At 53.8% G+C, this 17405-nt stretch overlaps 5 protein-coding genes across 5 annotated transcripts; 3 read left to right on the top strand and 2 right to left on the bottom strand.

The window, feature by feature from the left end:
* Nucleotides 1–524: 524 nt before the first annotated feature.
* On the top strand, nt 525–1811 carry MONBRDRAFT_37345 (uncharacterized protein; the record flags this gene model as incomplete). Its single annotated transcript, XM_001746432.1, has 4 exons — nt 525–703; nt 835–880; nt 990–1036; nt 1178–1811. The coding sequence occupies 4 exons, from the start codon at nt 525–527 to the stop codon at nt 1809–1811; spliced, it is 906 nt and encodes a 301-aa protein (XP_001746484.1).
* A 224-nt stretch (nt 1812–2035) lies between these two features.
* MONBRDRAFT_32690 (uncharacterized protein) lies at nt 2036–5143 on the bottom strand (the record flags this gene model as incomplete). Its single annotated transcript, XM_001746306.1, has 11 exons — nt 2036–2374; nt 2498–2558; nt 2638–2687; nt 2738–2800; nt 2825–3430; nt 3517–3577; nt 3671–3714; nt 3843–3956; nt 4052–4229; nt 4477–4800; nt 5031–5143. The coding sequence occupies 11 exons, from the start codon at nt 5141–5143 to the stop codon at nt 2303–2305; spliced, it is 1686 nt and encodes a 561-aa protein (XP_001746358.1). The 3' UTR covers nt 2036–2302.
* A 587-nt stretch (nt 5144–5730) lies between these two features.
* MONBRDRAFT_26018 (uncharacterized protein) lies at nt 5731–7689 on the top strand (the record flags this gene model as incomplete). Its single annotated transcript, XM_001746431.1, has 8 exons — nt 5731–5839; nt 5958–6019; nt 6136–6213; nt 6319–6426; nt 6535–6611; nt 6698–6845; nt 6986–7087; nt 7555–7689. The coding sequence occupies 8 exons, from the start codon at nt 5731–5733 to the stop codon at nt 7687–7689; spliced, it is 819 nt and encodes a 272-aa protein (XP_001746483.1).
* Nucleotides 7690–8674: 985 nt separating this feature from the next.
* On the bottom strand, nt 8675–14730 carry MONBRDRAFT_32689 (uncharacterized protein; the record flags this gene model as incomplete). The annotated part of the gene is made up of 23 exons (XM_001746305.1): nt 8675–8926; nt 9016–9191; nt 9280–9675; nt 9763–10041; nt 10113–10328; nt 11045–11155; nt 11442–11548; nt 11669–11801; nt 11880–11979; nt 12102–12302; nt 12358–12473; nt 12564–12663; nt 12753–12830; nt 12947–13036; nt 13129–13228; nt 13315–13424; nt 13531–13585; nt 13670–13739; nt 13827–13895; nt 13966–14082; nt 14185–14265; nt 14393–14560; nt 14640–14730. The coding sequence occupies 23 exons, from the start codon at nt 14728–14730 to the stop codon at nt 8681–8683; spliced, it is 3210 nt and encodes a 1069-aa protein (XP_001746357.1). The 3' UTR covers nt 8675–8680.
* Nucleotides 14731–15451: 721 nt separating this feature from the next.
* On the top strand, nt 15452–16831 carry MONBRDRAFT_8784 (uncharacterized protein; the record flags this gene model as incomplete). Its single annotated transcript, XM_001746430.1, has 4 exons — nt 15452–15476; nt 15918–16089; nt 16142–16259; nt 16343–16831. 4 exons carry the CDS (start codon nt 15452–15454, stop codon nt 16829–16831), a joined length of 804 nt encoding a protein of 267 aa, XP_001746482.1.
* Between the last annotated feature and the right edge of the window lie 574 nt (nt 16832–17405).

Below are 17405 nucleotides of genomic sequence, written 5' to 3'. Positions count from 1 at the left end.
CAGTGCCACAACGGCAATCGAAGACACTCCAGCACAGCTCCACCTGCCGCAACAAGACAGGACCAATGCGCACCCATCCCCTACGGTTGGACGTTACTTTAACTTGTTGAAGACAATATACAAGTTCGTGCAGATTGTAACGATAAAGTAACGTTAGCTTATGAGTAGAATTATTGTAAAATATACTTGTCAGATAAATTAGGAAAGATGTAGTAGATGGTCCAGTTTATGTAGATTCATATACACCGGTCAGTCAAGTTATTGTTGTTGAGAAATGAGTTGCTGTCGACGTCCAATGCGCACATTTTTACCCTCTCGACTGTCCCTGACGACCTCTCTGGTACGAAAGCCCGCGCCCGCGCCCGCTTCTCTCCTCCCCGCTGCTCCCCTCGCCTCGTCTCTTGGCTCATTCATCATTTGCCCCCGCGCGCGCGCGCTCTCTCTCTCTCTCTCTCTCTCTCTTGCTCTTGTGCAGGGTGAACGACGGATCCAGAGGCGGTTGTCGCTGCTCAAGTATGGGCATGATGGACCAGGCCACGCGCGTTTTAATCGACGCCCTGGTACCGTCCAATGGCGCATCGTGGTGGCCCTGGATCTATCCGGATCTCTCAGGCCTCGATGGGGCGGCTTGCCTAGTCGACGTGGGCGATGGACCATGCCTCGACCCGGCACGCATCATCGTCTGGAGTGTCGTATTCCACACGTGAGCAACCCGAGTTTGCTTCCTGACGGTCCCCACTCCACTCTGCCCTGTTCTGGCTGTGTGCCCATCGACCATGCGACGACCGAATAACTTAACCTCATCTTTGTGGTTTCCTGCTTGCTTCTTCTTAGACTGGTCTTGCTGGCCTCACGCGGCTTTTTCCTCATTGTCTCAAAGGTTTGGCCAACTAACGCCTCCCACCCGCGGCCTGCTCAATGCCTGCCTGCTTGACGCACCAGTCACCCCGCCCTGTGCTCGCTCGCACACTTCAAACTTTTCTTCCCAGGGCTATCGTCGCGAGTCATTCTTGGACCAAGTTTATTGGGATTCTTGGTGGGTGCCCATCCTCATTCAATCTGGCGCATCTCTCGGTCGCCGTGTTGTTTTCAAACGACCTTGCAGCAGCTGTTTTGGCGATATGACTCGGGCATGTTCCGCTCATACTCTCCAACTTGGCTCCCCCTCTCCCTCTAGCATTGTTGGGGCCGTCCATGCTTGGATGAGCGCCGTCTTCAGCATCTGGTTTCTTTCAACCACTGACATCTTTAACGAGTCGATAGCGCAAGCCAGCTCGGTGGCCAACTTCCAGTTTGGCATCACCGGCGGCTACTTCATCTATGACCTCGTCCTCTGTGCCGTCATGGCACCCTTCACGCCCAAGTTTGCCGACCCCAACATTTTTCTGCACCATATTCTGGGATCAACCGGTTTTCTGCAGCTCATCACTTGTCGCGCTTCCTGGATGGGTCTTGCGCTGCTCACGTGGGAGCTCTCCACACCCTTTGTTAATTTTCGCGTCGTCGCCGCTGGTCATTTCGGCCGCGACTCAACCGTCTATCTTCTCAACGGCCTTATCATGATCTTCCTCTTTTTTGTCGTCCGCATGGTGGGCGGCGTGTACTATTGGTACATGTCCTTGAGTCATCTGTCGGATATCTTTGCCCGCAACCCCATCCACATTGTGATCCAGCTCTACTTCAACTCGGTGGCGGGTACCAGTTTGAATCTCTTTTGGTTCTCGCGCATGGTCCAAGGCGCCATCAAGCTTCTCCGCTCTGATAAGAAGGACCCTGCACCTTTGGACAAGAAAAATAAAAAGCAAGCGTGAGCACGGCACGCCATCGAACCAGTCAAGTCAGCACTGTATTTTTTTTTTTTATTCATTTTTCTTGTCATCTGCTGGTTCTGCTGGTCTTGCGGGTTCTTCCCTGCTTTTGCCCGCTGTTTGAATATGTCCCAAGAGTCCTGATATCATCGACATTTGAGCACTCGCCTGTTTGCCTCAGCTATGTGGCCTGTTTACTGATTTATGTTCATGGCATGGGCAAATGTGCCTTCATCGCATATTGATTGGCACTCGTAACAACGCACGCGCACACAGCTGATGCAGCCACGGGATTCGAGTGGCCGCTCATGACGATAAGACGATACACAGCAACAATAAAATGGAAAAGGCATGTCCCAACATCTTGCAGACCTCAAGCGCAGATCTTGCAAGTTTACATGTTAAAAAAAATCAAAAAGATACAAAAAAAAACAAAAACAAAACGAAAAAACAACGACGACACGTCACCCGATTCATTTCAACTTGCTTTGTTTTCACAAGAAGATGGGTGTCACATCCTCGATCAGAGCGCGGCACTGCGGGCAGCCCGAATTCCGGTTTTTGATCTGCCATCGTTTTGCAGTCATCCGAAACAAAAGCCGCGGGTGACGTGGGACAAGATGAGTCAAATTAGCCACATGGAGTGTGACATGACATCTGCAAGCAAGGTCCACCTGGATACAACGTACCGTCGTGGCGCACTCCGCGCAAGCCACATGGCCACAGGGACGGAAGGATCGATTGACTTTGCTATGGTCAGGGGCAATGTCAAACAGAGGGTGAGGCACAGGACCAAGCGGCCAAGTGGCCGTGATGCGCCGAGGCGTACCGATCGTAGCAGTAAGAGCACAAATTGGCCTCGGCGTCATTGATGGAGGCCTAAGATGAGCGAGCACCAGGTCGGAGATGGAGCGGATGAGTGATCTGACCGTGAACGCAATGCTCGACGCATTGGATAACATGGTGGAGTGCAATAGAGGGCGTGTCAGCATCTATGCAAAGCACGCAAGACGTACATCGAGCAGGGGGCGGGCCGCCTCTTCGCCTTCGACCCAGAGACGTTCCTTGCGCGAGAGCTTGAACCACTTGCAGCCCAAAAGAGCAAATGTGATGGCCAAAATGGCGGACAAGAAGAGCAGGGCTTTGGCCACCGCCGTATACATGAACCAACTGCCGCCACTCTTGCAAACGTTGTCGAGGAGGTCCACATAGCGGGCGTAGAAGGTGGAGCATGAGATCTGGCTCTCAGTCGTGGCCACGTCTTGAACAAGCGTAAAGTACTGAGTCTCAGCTTTGGCGAGCTGTGCTTTGGCAGCGGAGCTGCCATTGCGTTCAATGTATGCTGCAACCTGGGCCAGTGTGGCATTAGCCTGAGCAAAGGTTTGGTCAATTTGCTCGTAGTAGGACTCGTATGGGCTGAGAGAGCCGTTGCAATACAGATAGTAGTTGACGTTCTCGTTATCCACATTGGCGGCGATGAGATCGACGGGGGCGACGCACACATCGGCATAGCCCACGGTCGCTGCAAAGAAAGCACCCGCCAGGATGCCAGCCAACAGCAACACCAGCAAGCTGAAGCCCATGACGGCTTTGAAAACGCCGGGACGGCGGACAAATATGATCTGATGATGCAAGCGCCACAGCACGGCGGACAGTGAGCACCATCAGTGAACAAGACCATCGACGACCCGCTTGGCCAGCCACGTACCGAAAAAAAGAGAAGTACCCAAAGGGTCGTCAATCCAGTCCAAGAGTATTCACCAATGCGGCTGTGACAGCATGCAATGACGTGAGCACATGCAAGCAGCCTTGGCGGGATGCTGAATCGGGAAGATAACCCCGAACATGAATCGAGGACCCACCGGTAATGATCGGCCTCACGTGCATCGTGGTAATACGGGTTGAGCTGTGGGGGGCGCCGGACATGACAAGTGAGCAAGTGGGGTCAAAGGAGCTTCAAAGCTTAATGCCAGCGAAGAACAAGCGGCCTTGGCCAAGCAACAAGATATGTGGGTGGGTGGTCTCTCAGCTCACATTGAGGTTGGGGCATTCGTTGAGTACGCGTTGCAACTGAGATGCCACGTTGGCTACGCTTTGTGCTTCGGCCCGACACTCATTGACGACCCTTTCATCCGCCCCTGCTTCTTCCTGAGCAGATTTGATAGCCAAGGCCTCAAGTGAGCAAGCCATGTCATGTGCACATCGGGCGTCCAAAGTTGTTGAGCAGGCTGCGCAGTACCAACCAGAGTTTGGGCCAAGGATGTGATGCTTTGTGCCACACTCGATACATCGTCTCGATTTTCGGTAAGATCTTGTTTAGCTTCAATGTAGCTTTCGTGCAGGTCCTGACAATCGGAGATGGAACGTTCAACGACGCTGGCCAGTTCCATGGACGGGTACAATCCTCCCAGGGAAGCAACACTAAGAAAGTTGAGAAGATTGTGCGTGTGTGGTGTAAGTGTCATCAGTGGGCGAATATTAAACCAAAAAAAAAAAAAAAAAAAAAAAAAAAAAAAAAAAAAAAAAAAAAAAAAAAGAGAAAGGATGAGTGAGAGATGCTACTGGCTATCGTGGTCAGGGTCGGTTGAGCAGGTTTGACGCAAAGTCAAAAGGCAGGCAAAAGACGAGGGGATGAGTAAGAAAACCAATGATAAAGACGCAGACGTACATGCCGATGATGCAGGCAATGACGATGAGGCCTCGGATAAGATTGAAGCAGCCCATGCTGGTGACCTGGCGGCGGCAACAGCAGCATGCGGCGGCAATCATAATGCCGAGATCCACAAGGAAGAGGAGCGCGGCCAAAGCCACAAAGGGTGCGGCAAACACGCCCAGCGAATCAAGGTACGTCTCATTCAGCTCAAGGTTGGCGCCAGATGTGTTGGAGTAGACTTTGAGGTGCTCGTCGTAGTGAGTCAGGCCATGAAAGGCGCTAGCCCAGCCCGGGGCAGTGTAATTGGCCATGATGGGGTTCGTGCACGCCTTCTCGGCACTTGAAGTCACCAGCAAAGCAACAGGTCGCCCAATGATTCAATGCAAGCAGGAGGCAGGCTCCAACGTGGTGACCAGTTCACCAACACGTCTCCTCAACCACCCCCCAACTCAAGCAAACCAAGACAGCCACCAATTGCACCTCAAAGATCTCGCGGTCCAAACTCACTCACACACACCCCCACCCTTGCGGCGCTTCCCCGAGATGACCAGGCGCGTCTCCCCACCAACTCGTGCGAATCCGGTCTCTCGTGTTCAAGCCGATGCAACAGCACAAGAGAGAGAGAGAGAGAGAGAGAGAGAGAGAGAGAGAGAGAGAGAGAGAGAGTAAATGGCACACACATAACGTTATCATGCACACGCAAGCCCCCCTAACAGTTTTTCTCTCTCTCCCTCTCTCTCTTTTTTTTTTCTCATGAAAAAGTGTCTGACATTTCTTTCTGACAACGGTGTGTGTGTGTGGCAAAATTGGAGAAAGGAGATGGAAGAAGAATTCAAACGCAGAACTATGAGAGGAAGATGAAGAAAAATGACCATGTTCAGGCAGAAATAATCTGTGAATAAATAAACTTGTTGTCGTGTATACTGAGGTTAATGCTGTAATGACTGCTTGCGACGATGACATCATCTTGTTCAAACAGCTCTTTTTCCCTCTCTGTCTCTTTTTTGCTCTCTCTCTATTTTTTTGCTTTTTTTGCTGCTGCTGCTTTGGAGCGTGCGCGCGCGGCTGGCTCTCCTCTTGGCTGCTGGCTGACTGGTTGGCTGGATGTGGTTGCAGCGCTTGCGCCTGCTGGAGGGACGACGGTCACTGGAGCGGATTTGGCATTGATGAGGTTCGGTGTGCCTGGAAGGTGAACGGGCCTGTACGGTTCAAACGCCTGCGACTGGCGCTGGAGGGCAATTTGCAGGTCTGAACGCACGGCACGGCAGCATGTTTCGGCGCCACAGCCGCGCCGACATGGCGGGCGTGTCCCTGGAAAATTTGCTTGCCAGCAAACCTCGATTCCCCATGGCAGCGCGTCTCATCGAAAGCTGGAACGGTATGCGTGCATATGATATCATCTCCCCTCCCCCCTTTTGGCAAATGGTGTGGAGCTCATCAGCCCGCACGCCGCGCTCCGTACCCCCACCTCCCCACCTCCCTCTTTGCACGTACAGGCTTGACCGAGAGCGATGTCATAGCCAAAGACACCGTTTTTATCATTCTGTTCACCTGTGTGGTGCGTTTTGCCTCCTCGGCACCTTGCTCGCCGTTCTCGGCCTTGCACCATTGACGCCCTTGCCAGCCCCGTTTCGCCACTCTGACTTGCTGTTTGATACCCATCATGCCCACTAGGATGAGTATTTTGTGTGCAAGGACAGTCAGAATCACCGCTTTGTCATTGGGGCCGAGTGCCCCGAGCCCTTTGCCGAGGTCGGAATACGCCCCAGCTCCGTATAGCAGCTCTGCATCGGCGGCGCGTGAAGGGGGGTGGTTTGAAGCAGCTGTAAGCTTACCATCGACCTGTCTGTGTGGCAGACTGGAATTGACACTGCCACTCCCGTGACTCAGTGGAGCCAGCATTATCAATCCGAAGCGCTACGTTCGCCTGGAGCTACAGCCGCCGCCTTGAAGCAGATCAGCCTGGTACACTTTCACAGCCCGCACACCCCCTCCGCTGGCCTTGTTTGTCGGTCCGCCATTCCCACGCCTTTGAAACGCCACCAACTGCCCTTGCATTGTCTGTTCTTCTAGCCCGCTCTCGTGGTCTTGCGCGACGACCCGTTCCGAGGACGCACACCTCATCTGCACGACTTCATCCTCGTGGAGCGGTGCGGTGTCTCGTCCCCTCCGTGCAGACACGCGCTCTTCGTCGCCACGCGTGCATCCCTCACTTGAGCCCGGGTCTGGCTCGCAGGTTGATGCGACAGCACGTTGCTATTTGCCAGACCATGACAACTGCCGGGCAACGGCGTGTCGTGGCTGTTCCTTTGAACTCGGCCATGCAGTTCAAAGCTTTAAATCTCCCCATCCAATCATCCCTGCCTTGGCATACTGAAGCTGAGGTGGGTCACAATCTCGGCCAAAGAACTGCGGCTCCCTGGCGCGGCTCCCTTATCGCGGCAAACTCTGCTTGATTTTTCTTATGCCTTCTTCCTGCATTCAAATTTGAATCTCATTTCGACCTGGCTCATTCGATATGCAGATGCGAGCCTACGGACAAGTGTATCACCGACTTGGCGTCCCCGTGCATCGCGCCACCCAGTCCACGTTCGAAGAGCAAGTCTGCGTTCATGATCGCTTCAAGGTTCGACCCATCAGCCAGCCCTGCCGCTGGGTTCAGTCTGCTGATTTTTATTTTTTTTATTTTTTTTATTTTTTTTATTTTTTTGTTTTCTTTGTATTTTCTTCCAATCCGCTCAATGTCTCAATGTCTCTTGTTGCATTTGGCGTCCCCAGCGCTGCTGTGATGACGCTGCAGCGCCCCCGCAAACGCCTCCTCGTCCATCACATGGTCGCCACACTAAAGAAAAAAAAAGCCATGTGCGTCGGCACGTCAGCGCGCCGCCCGCGGCTAGCCCTTCCCCGCGCGAGTCGATCGTTTTTTCCGATAGCAACGCGGACGTCCTTGCACAAAAGACCGCCTTGTTGAACATGGGTATTTCCTCAAACGATTTTGGCGGTTCTTCTCGGGGACGCGCTGGTATCCACGTCAGCCCCAGCCCACCTGTGACCGCCGACCCGACGTATCCAGTGGATGATGTCTTGACCCAGCAAACAACGCTGCACAACATGGGTATCACTTCGCAAATGTTTGGCCGGACATCAAATGCCCTCTCGGGCAAGCGTTCCGGTGCCGCGTCCGTATCGCCCAATCCAAGCTTTCATCAGTCTGCCTATGGTCAGTAGACATGTCCACCGTTTCTTGGTCGTAGCCCTTCGCACTCGACCCGATGCTCATTAGCGATTGCTCGTCAGATCGCGGCTTTACCTCAGTGCCCAACAGCCGTCCTCATTCACGCGAACGAAGCCATGCGTCTCAAGACGGCAATATATACCGCAGCAAGTCCTATTCGGCCCTCTCCCATGATGACCCACCGTAAGCAACAGGCGTGCATGGGCCCGCGTGCTTGCCATATCAGATGGCCACCTCACGACAATTCAACTTTGCTTTCTCAAAACCTTGGCTGGTTGGGTCTGTCACGTCAGGCCCATTCCGTCACGTCCTAGCCTCCATGGATCTGCCTCCTCCTCCCTGGCAGACCTTGACATTCCAGAACCCCCGTCACGGCCAAGCCTCCACGATTCATGCGAAGCCATCCCAGAGGAGCTTCCACCACATCCGCCAAGCCGCCCCAGTCTCTCCGGATCAAGCGGCAGCGCCAATATGGACCTTCTTCGTCGAACGGCTGCACTCGCACACCAACTCTCCGCCGAACCCGATGAATATGTGCCCGAGGTCCCGTCGCGCCCCTCTCTCTCTCGGCCCCGAAGCATGGATTTGGTAGCCTATCCAGAAGAGGATGAAACTGTTTACTATGGCTTTGTGGAATGATTCGTTCCATTTCGATGCTTGCGATTTATTACCTTTGTTCTCCTTTGGTTTGCGTGCGTGCGGCCTTCTGTTTTAGCATCTTGGGCCTGTTCCTTGGTATCTGATGAGTCTTTTGGTCTCTCACCCCTCATGCTTGAATAATGCTGCTTGTTGGCTCACGCCTGGGAGGAAGAAGACTTGTGACGTGGCGAAAGGCCGTTTCTCTGATTTCTCTGATTTGATTTTCCAACGTGTTTTCCCAGATTTGTATGCGTTTTCGACCCTTAATTGAAGCTTAGTATCGAGTGGCTTCGCGTCTGAAAGGGACATCTTGACACGCAAGAAGCCAAGCAGCGAATCGGGGCTTCACAAATTTTCCGCCAGCGCAATCGGGTTGCCCAGGAGCGACGCCAGGCGCTGTGGAAAGAACCAGGCGATGCCTGTTGCCACCCACGCCGGGGCTTCCAGGGCATTGCCATTGACGTAGCGCGTGCGGGGATAAGGGGCTGTCAGCGCATGCATGACGTCGATGGCCACGTCCTCGGGTTCAGCACCCAGTCGAAACGCCTTGGCAGCGAGTGCACGTACGCTGGTCATCAGCTTGCCGTACACCTACAGGGTTTTGTGACATGAGTAACAAGCCAAGGTGCAAGCAAGCTCTGAAGCCACGTGCTTCGGGCAAGCCAATCAGAACGACGTACGGCTTCAAGGTGGGCGGTTTCAGAGGGCAGCTGCTCAAAGCTGGTCTCAATTTTACCCCCCAAATCCGTCTTGATGGCCCCCGGGTTGATCATGGACACGGAAACGTTGAACTGCTGCATGTCCTCACGCAAGCTGTGCGTCACCGATTCGAGCGCAAACTTGCTCGCACCATAAGCTGCGCGCAAGGGAACATGAGAGCAGCGCCAAGAGGGTTAACAAATGTACAGACGGTTTCATTGTTCACCACCGCAAGGGTCACTCACGTTGAGCGCTGGCAGAAGCGATGAGGCCAACAATGGAGCCAATGTTAATGATGCGCCCTTGGTGAGCACGCAGCTGTTCGCCAGTCGCTTGGACCATGCGAAGTACACCGTAGAGGTTGACGTCCATGACGCGTTGAAAGTCGGCCAAGGTTGCCATTTCCACGGGTCGCTGGATGGAAATGCCGGCATTGTTGATCAAGCCAACGAGAGGATGTCCATCATCGACCACGGCTTGCACAGCAGCCTGGACTGACTCATCACTGGTCACGTCAAGCAGCACGGGCTTCAAATTGGAAAGGCCTTGACTCGTGATGCGATCTGCTGCCTTGTTCGAACGAACGCCAGCATACACGACAAAGTCGCTTCGTTCGGCCAAGAAGCGCGCAGTAGAAAAGCCTAGATCACCGTGCACATGTCGTGCACATGGGTCGTGAAACGGCAGGAGGAGCAGCAGCAAAAAGAAAAGACGGCCCACAAACATACCAATGCCAGTGGAAGCCCCCGTGACAATGACGGCCCCCGACGTATGAACAGGAAACTTGACGCGCGGCCACTCGAACGCCATATAATACAAGGCCGCCACTACGGCCACAGCCGCCGCTGCCGTTCCCGTCCGCATCTTCTGATGGTCGCAAGTATCTCTGTGTGTGTAAAACACGTTTTCACCACACACACACACACACACACACACACACACACACACACACACACACACACACACACACACACACACACACACACACACACACACACATACACACACTGTCAGCGAATCACATCGATGATTTCAACGGTAATATGGGAGTAAATGTTGTACGCAAGTGAAACCTTACGTAACTTTATGAAGATGTTTATGTAGTTTGTGCAGGAGGAGTGGAAGGGCGGGAGGGCGTGACAGGGATCATGGTTGCTTGGATCAAGGCCTGCAGTGCTGGCCTCGGGCCCGTGCTTGTCGTTCTGGTAGTCGTGGCAGCTGAGCCTCATTTGCACTTGGATGACGAAGGTAATTTGCACATCAACACGGGCAGCGCGCAAGAGCAAGGCCGCGTCTACATCAACGGTGTGGAAATCGCACGCAGTGTGGTGGAGCTCAACGCGCAAATCACCCAGCTACAGGACGCGCTCTTTGCGCTTGGGCTGCAGGCGAGCTCCTGTGCCGAGCTCAAGGCCGCACAGTCCAATTTAACCTCGGGATCCTATTGGATTCGACCCCCGATGGCAGCTGAGAATTGGCTGGTCTACTGTGATATGGAGGTGCGTCTGCCACACCAGCGAGTAGCTTTGTTGGCCACAAGCGCGTCAGAGCCGTTCTTTTCAGATTCCTACAGCTGCCTCCGAGCATTCAGCTCAAGAAAAAGCTCACCTCTCGCCCTTGCATAGACTGCTGGAGGCGGGTGGACGTTGTTATCTGCACAGCAACCCGGCGTCTACTTCAACACATCCACCTGGCAGGAATCCCAGCTTCTCGACCCCTCACCAATCGGGCCCCTGTACTCACAGCTCGGGCGCGAAGGTATTTTGCGTAACAATGCTGTCCAGGCAGATTACATGTACAAGGACCATGAAGCCTCTTCGCCCAATCTCGTGGCGCGTCACATCGTGGTTCGCCAGGACTTGCTGGCAACTCATGTCTCCGATTCAAGCTGGTTTACCGGCAACTTTGTGGTGTTGGCTTGGGCCCCACCATCCCAAGTCCCAGAGTGGGCTGATCTGACTGGGTTTGGGCGATCGCACGCCTCGCAGTGCTTTGTGGATGGAAACCTACCAAGCTGGTGCGCTTCTTGTTCAGGGCAACCGCATGCCCCCCACTGCCACTCGCACGACTCTCTCATGTTGACCAAACCTGTAGGAGTTGGTGTGCGGCCCAAGCTTCGCCCTACCAAAATTGTGAACTTGTGACCGGGCGCTGGAATACATCCGACTATTGCACCAATCAGACGGGCGGATTCTCCTTTTGGATGCGCTAACTGGCTTATGATATGCACGTCTGCCAGATTCTCTTTTGACTATTAATTGATGCTCAGGTGGCCATACTTGAGGCCGACGGGCAGGAACAGCGCTGGTGAAAAAGACACAAAACACGTACGCAGAATACAAAATTGATACCTCGATGGAAGCTTGACAGTCGAGGAACTGCTTGATGGTTCAGTGCATCACCGCACCCTCCGAAGCACTGGCAACGTGCTTGGAATAGCGACCCAACCAACTGCGTTCGGGACAGGGTGGCGCCCGCAGCGTGTAGTTTTGACGACGTTGCTCCAGAGTCTCCCTGCACAGCAAAGTGCAAAGTTTAAACCAGAGATAAGCGCGGGTTTTGGCATTTTGCAACTTCCAAACAAACCCTGTTAGGGTGTGAAATCATTCAATCGGGGCGCGAGATTAACCGTACGGCGACACTTCGATGTTCAGCTCCAGAGAAGCCAGTGAATAGCTGACCATGTCCCCATCCTCGACCAAGGCCAGTGGACCACCCCGATGCGCCTCGGGTACGACGTGCCCAATCATAATGCCATGTGAAGCGCCTGCGCCGTCAATGCCAAACATGATTGCTGATGTGATGGACAAAGTGGGTTAGGCAAGCGTGACTTCCCCAAGCGCACCTGAAAAACGGCCGTCCGTGATGAGTGGCACCGATTTGCCCAGGCCAGCACCGACAAGCGCACTGCCCGGACTCAACATCTCGGGCATGCCCGGCCCGCCCTACATATAGCGCAGGACTCAGGTGAGGAGACTACCTAAGTCTGTTTATCGTGCGGACGCGGGAGCAGAGGCATGATGTGATGTGCCGAGTAAGTAAGGCCTTTGTCAGATACGATACGTACGGCTGGGCCTTGGTAACGAATGATGAGGCAGTCACCAGCCTTGATCTTCCCAGCCATGATGGCTTCGTACGCAGCCTTTTCATCATCATAACAACGTGCAGGACCTCGGTGCGACGGGATGTCCTTGCCCGAGAGCTTGATCACAGCTCCGCCCGGGCACAGCGAGCCCTGTGGTTTGCGCATAGCACTTGAGGCTGAACACTATTTCCATTCAATACGAGGACAAGCGGGCAGCAGTGAACAAACAGATACCAACCTTCAGGATGCGAATATGCCGCCCTGCTGGTGAGATGGGCTTGTCCACTGGGTACACGACGTCTTGAGTGCTTGCGGGCGGGGCCACGTGGGCGAGGTTCTCGGCCACTGTCTTGCCTGTCGGCCGATGTGGAAGAAACGTGCGGGTCATGACAGAAACAGGCATGCTCTTGCATTCCCAAACACTCGAGATTGACCACGACGTACCAGTGACCGTCAAGCACTCTCCATGCAGGAGCCCCGCATCCAGCAGCGCTCGCATCACGGCGGGCAAGCCACCCACCGGGGCCAAGTCCATGACATTGTACTGTGTGGTGGTGTCATGTTTATCAGAAGTCTGTGGCTCCTCGTTCGGGCTGTGGCAACAACGCTTTGGGAGGAGCAGGGCCAACCAACCTTGCCCGAAGGTGCCAGGTTACCAATGTATGGCACGCGGTCGCCGATGGTGTTGAAATCGTGGACGTCCAAGCTCACCTAATTATCGTGGTGTGTCAGCGATAGCGCAATGAAATGAGCCAGTCTTGTCTGCATCTGCCGGCTGAAGAATGTGGCGGATGGAACAGTCACCAAAATTGCACGGGCTTTCAAACCTCAGCCTCTCGTGCAAGAGCAATGAGGTGCAGCACGCCGTTGGTGGAGCCTCCCAGGGCCATCAGCACTGTAATGGCGTTCTCAAAGGCCTGCAAGAGCAAGACAATACAGCAAGGCACCACAAGCGCTTTGAACAAAGGCATGCCATCTATGCGCAGAAGTCCATGATCTGGAAACCAACCTCACGCGTGCAGATTTGGCGAGCCGTGATGCGATGTTCCATGAGAGTTTGGAGAGCACGGGCCGACGCTTTACAGGACTGGATGATCTTGGGGTTGATCCTATCCAAGACAAGCCCAAAGGCGTGGGAATTTGGTGCGTTTCCACGTCAGGTAAGGCCTACGAGCAAACGTCTGCTGCAACCTACGTGCGAAAGTCCTCCTGGGCCGCAGGATCACAGCTTGTTCCAGGCAGCATCATGCCCAACGCTTCGAGGCATGTGCTCATGGTGTTTGCCGTGTACATGCCCGAGCAAGTCTACAGTCGCATGAAGACAGGTGTACTGATTATTGGGGCACAAGAAGCAAAGCAACGCAGCTGAATCGGATGGGGTCAAGCCCGATTGGCTTTGCAGAAGACGTACGCCCACACCGGGACAAGAGTTGCATTCGAGCTTGTTCAGGTCTTCAAGATCAATCCTATATGAGCCACGCGATGGGTGAGCCAGTGGGCTACCCAGAGTCTGAAGAAATGGGTCCAGATCATGCCCATTAACAACGCACAAGCCTTTGGAAAACTTTCCCAACCCCTCAAAGGGAGTGCCAGCACTGAGCTTTTCGCCATTGTGCTCCCCTAGAGAGCGTGATCATCAAGTTGAGTGGTTGGCATGAACAGTCGCAAACGGTCCAGGCACCGAGAAGGTGTACAACATCCACGTACCTGAGCGCCCAGTGCCGCCGTACACCACAATGCCGACTTGATTGTAGCGCAGGATGGGCATCAGCACGCCTAGTGTACCGTGTGGTGGTGAGTGTGCAGCTGGTGAGCAGGAACCGGCAGGATAGAGCTTTGCACCAACCCGCATGGGTCTTGTCGCAACCCGAGAGAACAACCAGGCCGTCGGCGCGATAGCCTTCATGCATGGTCTCAATACAATCGGCGATCAAGTCCCGGCTGGGTAGCGAGTAGCGCATGCCTACATTGAGAAAAACATCAAGCCGGACACAGGGCGAGTGGGGTAAGGTGGGGTGGCTTTTTTCAGGCTAGCGCAATAACATGTTGGGCAAAGGGACCTCACCACTGGTGCCCATGGTCTGGCCATCTGAGATGACGGGCTGGTGGCTGACAAAGGCCTTCATGCCCATCTCCTCAATCTCAGCTGAAGAGCAAACGTCATGTTCAAGGTGCGCAAAGGTGGTGGATGAGAAACCAGGCAAACATAAAGCCACAAGGGGTAGACTTCGGCCGGCATGAGAGGAGTCAGTCAGGGGGAAGAGGAAACACACCTCCAACAACATCGGCGAGCTCACGAAACTTTTGGTTGCACATGTGGATGGACATGTATGGGCTGGCAACGGTGATGATGGGTTTGGCAAAGTCTTCCTTGCTATAACCAGCTGCATACAGCTGGGCCCGGCTGCCGGTCCGGCGGAGCCACTCGGGATCGGCGCCATCTACAATCAAAATGTCGGGCAATCGTTTGAAAGCGACTGGCGTGTGATCAATTCATAGGACCAAGTGCCTGGGGCATACCGAGCGATGCATCGCCGGTGAGCTCTTGGCTGCGCAGCTTGAGCTGACACACGTCGGTCTTGCAACGCTTGGGATTTGTCTCTGCAGCCATGTTGTCTTGACAGAGCGATGGAGGTGATCACACGCCCATGAGTCGTTCAAAACGCCAACTAGCTGAAGCTAGCTTACCGGGCAATGAGCAAGGCAGAGGCTAATGAAGCAGACTTGACAGCGGAGACGCAGGAGCAGGAGGAGCTAAACAATGGAGTAGCAAGGCAGATGCCGAGGGTGGTCAGCCAAGAGCAGGAAAAGCAAGAGCCCGAAGAAGAGGCGGAGCAAGGCGAAGAGCAGCAGAGAACGAAGGAAGGAAGACAGAAAGGAAGAAAGGAAGGAAGGAAGGAAGGAAGGAAGGAAGGAAGGAAGGAAGGAAGGAAGAAAGGAAGGAAGGAAGGAAGGAAGGAAGGAAGGAAGCAAGAAGCAAAGCCCCAGGCACGATCAGCACCACAAGGCACGGCAGCATCAGCAGCAGCAGGCAGCAGCAGCAGCAGCAGCAGCCCCGACCCACTGATGAGAGATCCAAAAAAAACAAAAAACTTTTCGAAGAAGAAGTTGATGTTTTATTTTGCTCAAGCTATGTTTGATGTTATTGTAGCTTCCCATGAAAGAAGTTGCTGATTCAAACGTGCATCGAGAGTTAGTTTGTGCAGCTGCAAACATGACTTCGTGTTACTCCGACCTCCTTGTTTGAGCAAATTATCAGCATGTCAGACGTTTTTCTGTGTGTGTGTGATTTTTTTTTTTTTTTTTTTTCTTGCTGAGTCGGGCATGTGAACATGGATGCGGCAGCCCTGGTGGCTGGTAAGTGATGTCCATCATGTGGAGGCAATGATTGATCGGTCTGGGTGACCACAGTGCTGGGGGTGAAGGTACTTCTTACCCAGACCTTTTGACAGACTTTTTGCGCCACCATGGCTTGGCAAACACGGCTGCGAGTTTTGAGGTCGAGCGCCGCCACCTCACTCTGGTGCGTAACCCATCTCAAACGCCTCTTCGAGTTGATGCGCGAAGAACGCAATGACCTCGGATCAATGGCTCACACAGCCATCTATCTTTTGGTGATGCAACGGGCCAACGAGATAGGGGCAGGGGCAGCCAGCGCGTCTTGAGCAACTTTTGCTAGATCTCAGCCGCCATACAGCACAGGCTCATCTACGACGTCAGGCGCCCGATTCGAGTGCAAGCGAGCTATTAGATCGCGTATTTGACTATGTCCAGGCTCTTCGTCTTGAACGTCACCAGGCCCTGGCATACACCGCCTCCAGTGTCCGCCCACAACCTTCCAATCCGACCACGACTGCCTCATCCACAGCAAGTCAGCCGACAAGCACGCCTCGTCCCGTGCAGACCACACAGGCAACTCGCGCACAGCCTCTGAACAATGGGCCCTTGTCTTCCAATCTTCCACAGCCGGGTAGCAAGGTATGCTGAATGAACTACAACAGCACGTTCCACCCTGTGTGCAGGCACCGGTCGCTCACCAATGTGCCACCTCCGCGCTCTTGTCAGCGTCGCAAAGCCAATCGACCGCAACACGTGACCCACCTCCTGCAAGAACAGTTGCACGAGGACCTTTTTGATTGGGTGCGTTCTGTCAATGCCTTTCCATGGCAACCCGCACCTGCATTTCTCGACGAGATTGACGCCATCTCTGATGTCATCCTTAGGATAACCCCGAAGGCGCAGCTGAAACGCTGCTACATCAAGACGTGACGCTGGCCCTTCTTGATGGGCTGCTTGGAAGCGGTACGGGCTTCTCTGTCAGGGGCCGTTTTGCCAACAGCATCCTCGAATTCAAACTTGAAACTATGATTTTCCGTCTGACCGGTTGGTATTCACGTGCTCTAGACTTTGTGGGCGAGGAGACGCACGCTTCGACCTCGCCGCCGACACGAGCACCTCCAGGTGCGTATGATGTTTCATTGCCGACCGCTTCAATCAAGAGTCATGTGCGCACGCTTATCCATGTCAGCATACCCACCCGAACCAACGCTCTGCAGATGCACAGAACCATGAAGCAGCCGGAACTGCAGCAGCAAACCCACAAGCCTATGCAACTTCATCGACCGAGCCGCAACATGAACAAGAATTTGATATTGAAGCTGCCCTGGAGATCGCGAGCAAGTCTTCGTGACATCAAGTATCACCTGTGCTGATTTTTTTTACTATGAGCAATCTGCAACCAGTGTACCCGTAGTGACCGGATAACGAAGGAGTTCAAACAAAAATCGATTAACATGCAAGCACAGCTCCGCTCGATATAATGTGTAATGTGAAGGGGGATGTTGCAGGAGGAAAAGTGAACAGCAAGCAGGTGCATTTTGTCTTCTACCCGCGCTGCTGAGCTTGACATTTGTACAAACACATTTAAGAGACCCTAAATCCTAGTCAGATGGCCATGTCCTCACTTTGTGGGACCACCGCTCAATCCTCTCATCTTAAAGTCGAATCATGAAGCATCACATGGCTGTTTCTTCTTGAAGTGACGTCTACGTCGCCAATGAATGCGTGAATGCATGCAAACGCATAATGAGGTCCCCAATTCAAAGACCCGGGCCAGACACGCTCAACGCACCCATGCAGTGCCTGCCGAGACCGGTCGTCCCGTGTCCGAGTGGACGCCAATGACATCCACAATCTGAGCAAACGTAGGTCGTGCATTTGGCTGCAGAGCTTGGCACTCGAGCAAAATTCTAAGAGCAAGCCCCATATTCCGCCGCTGCCGTGTGA

The sequence above is a fragment of the Monosiga brevicollis genome, genomic scaffold (genome assembly GCF_000002865.3).
Source record: "Monosiga brevicollis MX1 MONBRscaffold_12 genomic scaffold, whole genome shotgun sequence".
NCBI classification, from domain to species: domain Eukaryota; class Choanoflagellata; order Craspedida; family Salpingoecidae; genus Monosiga; species Monosiga brevicollis.
Note: the sequence above shows the minus strand (reverse complement) of the source record. Positions and strands in the feature narration are given on the sequence as shown.